Raw genomic sequence first — 10120 nt, 5'->3', positions numbered from 1 at the left:
AGGAGGAAGAGGAGGAGCAGGAGGAAGAGGAGGAGCAGGAGGAAGAGAAGGAGCAGGAGGAAGAGAAGGAGCAGGAGGAAGAAGAGGGGCAGGAGGAAGAGGAGGAACAGGAGGAAGAGGAGGGGGAAGAGGAAGAGGGGGAGGAAGTAGGCGAGGAGGAGCACGAAAAGGAGGAAGAGGAAGAAAAGGAAAAGGAGATGGAGGAGGAGGAGAAGGACAAGAGGAAGAGGAGGAGGAGGAGGAGGAAGGAACATTGGGTCCCAATGGCAGGATCTGCAGAGTCTGAGGATCTGCTGGTACTGCAGAGGAATGACCAGCACCCAGGCTAGGGGGCAAGGTGTCCCTGTCACGACCCCAGGGAGGAGCGAGGGTGGCAGAGATTTTATCCAAATTCCAGGTTCCGGCACAGCCCCTGTGAGTGGGATCGAGAGTGCCACTGAGGGGAAGCCTGAGCCTGGCCCAGGCAAAGGTGGGCTGCACTGGCCAGGGAGTAACTGGCATCCATAAGTTCATTTGATTTTCAAAATTTTTCTTAAATGGGTAAAACTTATATCAGAAATATGTTGACATTTCTGAAGCATAGTACAGAAACACATGCTTTCATATTTTGAAAGCTGTCTGAAAAGCAAGGATCCTGGCCCCATCCTAGCTTAGAATTCCCATCTAGTTCACTGTGTGTGGAACTCACATCTGAGAAAAAAGCATTGTGAGAGGATAGGGAGTTGTCCCTACCTCACAAGGCTTCAGAAACTTCATTTCTGTTTGTCCCTGGCTGTGGTTGGACTTCCAGTGTGAAAAGAAAGCAATTTCACTTGTTTGCCTGTTTGCCTTTTTAAGGAGAGACCATTTTCCAGTGCTTCTTCAAGCATCCTAAGTGCCCATTCTGACAGTTTCCTGAGGACATTTAGGACTCACAGGAGCCCCGAGCACAGGACGCATCCCTGCCTGAACTGGCTAGTTCATCAACACTGTGGGGAAAATTAATTCACTTAGCCAAAATATCTGTAAGTCATTTTTTAAAAAATTTGTACAAAAATATATGTTCTGGATCATATTTCTCATTACTCAAAGGCTCCCTCTTTCTTTGAAGAAAATGAGGTGACTCAGGTTGGCTCATGAAGGAGACTTCCTGTTGTGTTAAGCAACAGCACTTGCGGCAGTGTCGGATTGTCATGCCTGGGGGTAGAGCAGGCTTGGAAAGCAAAGCAGGACCCCGAAACCCAACACAACTCTGCGGAGTAACTAAGTTTCCTTCCATTCTAAACTTGAAAAGAAATAGGTATGAAACAAATTCGAACCCATGAGTGCTAAAATTCACTTACTGGCATTGATGACAAAATCCTTTGTTTTATTCAGAAAGCGGTAGGCGTCTGCTTTCCCAGCCACGTCTTTGTCATAGGCTCGACTTAGCTGGGTTCCAGGAAGCAGGTTCTCAGGCAAGTTCACGGGGTTAATTAATATCTGAATTTCTGCCCCAATGTGGGAAAACCCTGATGAGATAACACCGAAAGCCTTCTTAGCTATGACCAAAAATATAAAATGAACAGTTTTGCTCATAATTTTTCTCTTTTTTGTCCCCATAAATTACACACATAGCTGAAACCATAACTGGAGGAAACACTGCCTTTAACACTGACTCAGTGTTTATGCTCGTTCTTTTAAATTCATTTCAGTTGTGCTGGATGAACAACTTTAGGTGAAGAACAACTTGTGATCCCAGAATTACTATACCTTTAGTTTCTTACTTCATTCAATAAGCATATTTAATAATTGCTATGTAGAATGATTATTTTATTCAAAAGGATATTTCACTAATTTCATCCTTTAATGATCATTTCAGTCAAAGCATGTTCAGTGAAGCCCCATTTTTAATATAAAATTTGTTGCATTACAACGGCATTATAAAATCTATTTTAGTTTACTCCTTTTTTCATTGGTTTTCTTTTTATTAGAATGAATACAGGCCCTGCTTGTGACTCATTATAAATGGCACTGTGTGACATTTTGACAGTGAAAATGAAAAACAGTAGATCCTGATCCTCACTCCCGAACTATGTAGTAAGTCTAAAAATGTGGCATAGCTGCACATAGTCAAAATCCAAAACAACATCCTCGCATTTAGAGCAGCCATAAATTCATGAGTATTTCATATGACTTCTTGTTATATAATAGAAAAAGAGTTACACATCAAATTAAGCAGTTAGAAGAACAACCTAAAGTGGAAAATATACAAATTGTTGAACCCTACTTGAAATAATCCAAGATTGTGGTTGTGTTCTTTAATCAGACCCACAAACTACACAAAAAAGAGAAAGAATAAGTGTGAGAAAGAGAAGAATAATCACGACTTAAAAGGATCTCAGCCAAGATTCAAATTCCTCACTTAAATTTGTTCCTTAAAAACAAACGAAACATCAAATTTAAACCAACCTGTGCAGATTAATAAAACCTTGCAAATGTCCATGTTTAAACGAGTTTCCCTCATGTCCGTGGCACTGCCTACCAACGAATGCATGGCTGTGTCTATTTATACAAATTCAGTCTTTACACAAATTAAGCCCACAGGTCAATAAATTGTTACCCAACACGGAACGCAACCATTTCACTGTCGGAGTGACTTGCACGTAGGTCATATTTCAGTTCCTGTGCCTGTTTCCGTGATAAATCTGGGGATATTATCAGCAGAACCAGGGCCACCAGATAACTACTTAACTCGTGTCTTGAGAGTTGATGTGGGGTATCCTAGGGAGAATTTTTGGCAGGAAGTCCGATGATCTGCTCCTTAGTCCTTGTTGACCTAGTAGAAAGTGCTCTGGAAGTAGAATAGAGTTAATTCCAACAGGATGCTGTAAAGACCTGAGAACCCGGACACAGCTGTGTCACTGTCCTGAGGGCTGAGGGGCTCCAAGTTGAGCCAGACCCACTCAGGTGATTGCAGCCTAGCAATAGGAAGGAGGTTCACAACCACAAAAGACTGGGTGATAAGTTTCAGTAAATGACAGGAAAGTCTGGACGAGGGAAGAACTTCCATAAAGGGACACAAAGAAAACTTCAAAGAAGTGTTGATTAAAATATTTTTCCCAGTTCTTGGGTTTTGTTTACTTTCTTGGTGATTTCTTTAGATGTGCAAAAACTTTTCAATAAGATGAGATCCCAGTTGTTGATTCTTTAAAGTATTTCACATGCAGTTTGGTTTTTGCTCATGAACTCTCTACCTGCCCCAATATTGTCAAGATTTTTACCTACTTTCTCTTCCAATAAATTTAGTGTTTCTGTTTTAATATTTAGATCTTTGATCCATTTTGACTTTAATTCATGGTGAAAGACATGGGTCTAGTTTTAGTCTTTGGCATGTGGAAAGCCAGTTTTTCCAGCACCATTTATTAAAGAGGCTACCTTCCTTCCACTGAACATCTTTGGCCCCTTTGTCGAAGATAAGATGACTGAGTGTGTTTGCAGTTATATCTGTATCTTCTAATCTGTTCCATTGATCTTCAGGTCTGTTTTTGCCAACTGCCCCTCAGACAAAGGACTTCTATCTAGGATATATAAAGAATTAAAAAAAAAATCAGGCCAGCAAAATTCAAAGACCCAGTCCAAAAATGGGCATCTGAGATGAATACATACTTCTCAAATGAAGAGATACTAATGGTGAATAAATACATGAAAAAATGTTCAGCGTCACTGATCATTCGAGAAATGCAAATTAAAACAACACTGAGATTCCATCTCACCCCAGAAAGAATGGCTATCATCAAGAAGTCAGCCAATAACAAACGCTGGGGAGGTTGTAGGGAAAAAGGAACCCTACTCCACTGCTGGTGGGAGTGTAGATTGGTGAAACCACTGTGGAAATCCATTTGGAGATTCCTCACAAAACTAGGATTGGAAGTCTTATTTAACCCAGCTAGTCTCTTTCTGGGTATTTTCCCAGAAGAACTAAAGACATCATACCACAGCAATATATGTGCACCCATGTTTATAGCAGCATAATCTTTTATAGCAAAATCTTGGAAACAAACCCAGAAGCCCATCCACTGAGGAATGGGTAAAAAAGATGTGGTATTTTTATACAATGGAGTATTACTCAGCTATTAAAAAAGATAATCTCAAGGCTTTTATAGGTAAATGGATGCAACTAGAGACCATACTCTTAAGTGAAATATATTGGACCCAGATGGGTAAACATCATATTTTTTCCTTGGTGTAGGATCCTGAAAGACTAGGTAAAATTCAAAACATACAATAGATGATATGAAAGGGAAAGAAATTGTTCATAAGCAACAGACCATAACATATTATTATATGCTTACAAAATATTCACAAAAGCTAGAATAGATATACATGAAATATATAAACATTGAAAAAAATACATTGCACTGGTACCTATGTTATACTATCATTAACATAAATATGGTGCAAAATGTAGATATACCATAGTAAAATGTTTTTCTATCTCTGAAATATATTTCATAGTATTTATCATTGTACTACTTAGCAATATTTCATGAAATAAAGAATTTTAAATTAATTTTATTGGTACATTTTAGATATACCTAATGATCATATTCATCATAGGGAACTTGTACCTGTGCATGGTATATCTTGATTCCTCTTTTTCCCCCATTTCATTCCCTTCCTTTCATTCCCTCTTCCTCTCATTTACAAAACCTTTGTTTCCATTTTTTCCTTCTATTCTCTTTTTGGTTTTTCTTTTCCCATCCTTCCCCCCCATGTTCCCCTTCCCATTTCAACATTGTCTTCCTGTTTCCTGTTATACATTTTGGTCCTTACCTTTTTAGTTTCTCACAACAGAGAATGTGATATTTAAACATGCGTATCTGGTTTATGAAATAAATAATTAAAGTTATGTGAAAGACTATTTCTTTATAAACTTATTTTATTTTGTTCATTAATTATAGAAAGAGTTCCACATTTAAACTCAATACAAATATATTTGCATTTTCACATAGATATGATATCTACTATGTTATTTAACAATACTAGAATGAGAATAAGCTCATTATTACTGAAAATATCATTTACATTGTACAACATTATAAGTTCGTAGCAGGATCAGTACTCAGCTATGTCCGCACTTGTTAGCTATTAAAGTTGGAAAGCATTGGAAAAACATCTCACCAAGTGTGCAGAACTAAATGGAAGAAATGCCTCATTTTATACTTAGGCAATCATCTTTAAGTTCCGTTAACAAATGCTCAAAACATTGAGTGTCAACAGCTACAAAACGTCCTCATCCTTGATGTGAGTCAGATATTTTCAAGCTCTTTAGGAGGTACTTCACTTTACACCTTTGCAAGTTTTTTTTTTTTTTTTTTTTGGTTTTTCTCTGGTACCAGGAACCGAACTCACGACCTTGCGCTTGCCAGGCAGGCGCTTTTGCCGCTGAGCTAAATCCCCAGCCCCTACCTTTGCAAGTTTAGAAGCTACTGACAGTATTCATGATGATGATTTTCAACCGATTAGAAAATCGTGCCTCCTGGTACGGATGCCATGACATAAGAGGTTGTGGAGGTAGTACACTTGCGATGGTGTGATGTAGGAAACAGTGGAAGTATTTTCAAATGAGTGCTTCATGAAAGTCATTGCTTCTTATTACTCATTAAATGCTAAATTTATCATTCAGAGACTGATAGAAGACATTTTATTATCTTTCATGAGGCACTGGTATGTTCTAGAAAATATTTAAAATAATACATTTTATAGCACTTATTATTATATTATATAATTGTAATGTTTAATAATAGTTTAACACATTGGGAATTTGGCATTACGTGGGCAGTGAAGGATCTGTTACTTATCACAGTCTTCAAATCTGCTTCTATTTGTTCCAGTCTTCCTAGGAATCCTAAGCAGCCACTTACTTCCTCTGAGTCTAGTCACTTCTTCAGCACTGGATGGTGCCCAAGTCCAGATTTGCTCAGCATCTGGTGTGTTGTCACTCTTTCAGTACTAGAGGGCAATCTAAGTCCAGTTTTGGCCCAAATAAACTTTGGGTGAGTTATTGAGAAAGGGCCAGGAGAGGACCTAGAAAGAGTATTCTGTCCCTGCAAGCCTCTCCCTGGGCCCAGTGTAAACCCAGATGTCTCATCCAAAGTTACTGGCTTGTGATTACACTGCAGGATTCTGCTGAGCTCTGGGCAGTCACTAGAGATCAAACAGCCTCAGGCTCCTGTGTCACGACTGCAGCTCTTAATGTTGCCAATCTGTGTCCACACTGAGCCCACAATCCATCCAGATCCCCCTAGCACTGGAGCAGCACCACAGCCACACTGCCATGGGTGCCTGAATCTGAGGTGGACTCCGCCAGCCATGGGGGTGCCAGGTAGAGTGGGACCCTGGTGCACTGGGGCTGCGTGTCTTCCTGTGGCTCCAGGGCTCTTCCCCAAGCTCTTAGCACAGTCAGGTCTGTGCAAGGGAGGAGTTAAGATCCACTCAGTGGTAGTTTTCACCAGCCCAGCACAAAGTGTCAGGGCAAAGTTGTGTGCTGAAGACTGCTTCACCCTCAGGAAAGGGAGCTTTGGCTTATGCTTTTGCAGCCTGATTTTGGGTGTTAGTGAACTTTGGCTAGTGAACTTTGGGTGTTAGTGTACTTTGGCTACCAAGTCTGATGCCACCCTGAATTGTATCCAACTCGCACAGCTGCAGCAACCAGAGGTGCACTGAAGCCCACGCTGCCGTGGTGGTGATGCAGGCGGAAGTGTTAGTCCATTCTGCTGGGGCACTGGCTTGTGCCAATGCCGGAGCAGCTCGATGGCCCCATCTCCAAGAGCTGACCTGCCACTGGCTATGTCGCCTGAGGTTGGGGTCAGCAAGGGACAGTCCACTCATCCCATGGCTGTGCTGTGCATTGCAGGCCATTCTTGTGGCCGGGTGAGTGGGTGTGCCTGGGCCCCCTCCACAGCTGCCATCCATGTGGCCAAAATCCAAACTGCCCTGCAGTGCCCAGGTCCCTGCCTACTGGCTGATGAGTCTGTAGGCTCCATCTGTGAGCTCTGCTGACAAAGCTTCCCCCAGTTTCTGCAGGGCATGGAGTCTCTCCACAGCAGGCTTGGCCCTGAGCTCCAAGACAGTGCCCTGTGCTGCCCAGCTCCCCAGGGGGTAGAGTGCACTCCCCTCCTCACTCCCTCACCAGACATCAGCAGGGGAGTGGCCAGGGCCAGCAGCAGCCTGATTAGGGCACATCCAGGGGCTACAGTGTCCTTGAGCGCTGGCCCGTGGTGGAGGTCACAAGGCTTTGCCTAGCACAGGTTTCATCCTTGGGTCCTGGTACTGGGCTCAGGTCTAAAGCCTGGACTGCATCTTGTACCCCTCCAAGTAGGATATATGAGTTTAGGGCTAGGGAAGGGGTGGTGTGGGCCCCTCTGCGTCCTGCCTTCTTCAGTGTGACTTTTCGTGTGCGATTCTAACAGCAAGCACCACTGTCTCTCACCCAATCTCCTTAGCTCTGGTGGGGATCATCTTATATATGAATCATGGTTTAATATGGTGTGCGGTGGGCACATGGGCACCAGGGTATTTTGGCCACAATCTCATTCCACCTCCTAAGTTCTAGTACCTTTAGAAAATATCTTGTGTCATTGTTTTATTTTTCCTAGTACTGGGGATTGAGTCCAAGGTGTTCACGCTGAACCACATTCCCAGCCATATTTAAAATTTTTATTTTGAGACACATTCTTGCTAAATAACTTAACTACTGGGAATACCTGCAGGAAGGTTTTTGAAACATTGAAAACTTTTTTGGTGTAGGTTAAAAATGGATAAAAGAGTTTAAAATTTTAAGAATAATAACTATTTGAGGACTGAGATTAAATGAGAATGAGCACTTATTTGTTTATTTATTTATTTATTTATTTATTTATTTATTTATAAAAGGAACAGGAGTAGTTTAAGCAAATGCTTAACTCCTTTCCATAGAGCTCATGCGCCAGGCCAGGGATCCCTTCCCGTGTCTTTCTAGAATCAACTCTCCACACTGTATCCTTGGCATGTCAGCGCTGTGTAATATATCTGAAGTTTTCTTTAAGCTAAAGTTTGAGAGACAATTGTGCCTTCTGATGTGTCCTTTTCCTTTGGTCAAAGTCACTCTTTCATTTTCCTTGCAGTTTTACCAAGCTATTTGCGGGGTGCTGTAATTATCTGCCACATTGCGTGTATATGACAATGTCACTTCCTCAATGGCTTCATGATTTCAACTCTATGCTTCACATAATACTTAATCCAAAAGTCACCTACAGAAATCATATAACCTGCAGTGGTAGTGTCAATAGTCTGTCTGAAAATTCTTCTAAGGTTATCAGCATTAAATGTCGAAATAATCCCTTCATTTATTTCCTGTGTTAGTAAAGTTATTTTATGGTAACAAAACAAATTTTAACTTCTTTACTCAAAACCCCCAGAAAATACACATGCTCAGGAGCATTACTCAGTAAGTTCTCCCGAGCAGGCTGACTGGGAGGAAGACACTGCAATACAGTCCTCTGTGGGCTTCTAGCATGTCCGCAGGTCTTGAGAACCCAGGACCAGAACGCCACTGTTTTAGGTTATCTTTTCATACATCCCTGTACATGCATGTACATCTTTAGGAAAAAAGAGCTCGTTTTTCTACTGCTCAGCTCGTAAATCTTCCTCCTGGACCAAAGTCAGTATGACTTCATAACCCTAAGCTCAGTGTTCTTCTCCTCTAACTGGGGCCCCTGTACGTACAGACACCACTTGGACCCCTCTGCCTTGCTTCTGGGGACTGAACATGGTGTGAATTTGGGGCATTAGGAAGAAGTGAGAATGCTGACCCTCTGGCTTCTATGATTCCCATTAGTAAGAATGTCTTCTGTACCTGACCCAAGGTCTTAGTTCCTGTACTAACACTCAGGTACTTGGAAAAAGCCAACCTCTCAAAAGTCTCAGACCCCTCCCCATGCTCATAGAAAATTAAATGCGGCTTTCCAGTCCCAAGCCTGACCGTCTCAGTGCACAAAGCACAGTGGGATCAAAGTTGGCTTCAGAGAAAACTGTTCACATGTGAGCTGTGTTTGAATCACAAAACACTACAAACATCAATAGGGACCAGATTTTCAAGGAACTAGTTCAGCATAGCATGTGCCATCAGAGGTATGTGAGTCAAAAATGCTGTTTCACCTATGAATCTTATTTAATCTCCCTAGACATCATTTTAAGCATTTATAACATAGTGTGTGGCAGCTTATCACAATACCTCAGTGCTGTTAGGAAGAATCTATGAAGTAATGCATGAGAACAAGCCCTGTACAGGATATATGAGGAACATTCAACAAATATTGATATTGCTGTAGAGTTACTTAGGATACCTCATTAAACAGCTGAAGGTCTAGGATGGAATTTTGTAGACCCTCATATGGTACACCTCATGAGATTGTGATTTACATATTTTCGGAAGTGACATATCCTATTCTGGGTTCTGTTCTACATCAAGACTAGCAACAAGATTCCTATGTAATGTTATAAAGCTTCCCCTGTAGAATTACAACATCTATATGTATCTACAGGGAGCTCTTAGGAACAGCTGGTGACTCACAAAGGCTGCCTGCATGGTATAGTTTTATTCTCTTCACCCACCATCACATAGTTCTAATTTAAAAGGTAGAGTGTGTCCCTTTTCTATGCAAACCTTCTTGCCATAGAAGAGAGCGCAAGCTACATAGCAGGCAGTATTTCATCGTTCCCTCCTCTGTTCCTCTCATGTACCATGCATCCCATAAAATCATAGCTTTTTCTTATTTTATTCAGTGTCATCGTTCATTTACAGATGCGGTTCTATGCCCAGAAATTCTCATTCCGTTCCTTCCTTGTGAAATGCTGCTCATTCTTCAGGAGCCAGATCCAATACTGCCTCCTCAGGGAAGCCATTAAGGAGTTCTCAGGACGGTGAGTCACTTCCTCCTATTCCCATCCACTCTCATGGTGCTCACAATGTGGAGTGGAATTGTTAGTGTCCACGTGTCTTTCTCTACTGTCTAACTCATGTTTGTGTCTTTGTATCTCAGAACAAGGAAAGGTCTAACTTTTGTCTCTTTGAACTTTCAATGACTGAACAAGAATTTCTCTCTGATGATATTATGGA

At 41.4% G+C, this 10120-nt stretch overlaps 1 protein-coding gene across 3 annotated transcripts in view; it reads right to left on the bottom strand.

Annotated features, from left to right (window-relative positions):
* The window catches only part of LOC102004045 (protocadherin Fat 2), a 94339-nt gene extending 91853 nt beyond the window's left edge, over positions 1–2486 (bottom strand). For all 3 annotated transcript variants that reach the window (XM_005377194.1, XM_005377195.1, XM_005377196.1), the window contains exons 1-2: positions 2431–2486; positions 1323–1490 (exon numbers count right to left, since the gene is read on the bottom strand). In XM_005377194.1, coding sequence (XP_005377251.1) covers positions 1323–1490; positions 2431–2485 — 223 coding nt within the window. In that variant the 5' untranslated portion in view covers position 2486. The remainder of the gene's footprint in view (positions 1–1322; positions 1491–2430) is intronic.
* Between the last annotated feature and the right edge of the window lie 7634 nt (positions 2487–10120).

The sequence above is a fragment of the Chinchilla lanigera genome, unplaced genomic scaffold, assembly GCF_000276665.1.
Source record: "Chinchilla lanigera isolate Chin_1 unplaced genomic scaffold, ChiLan1.0 scaffold00009, whole genome shotgun sequence".
Lineage (NCBI taxonomy): Eukaryota > Metazoa > Chordata > Mammalia > Rodentia > Chinchillidae > Chinchilla > Chinchilla lanigera.
This window is presented reverse-complemented; position numbering and strand designations above follow the sequence as displayed.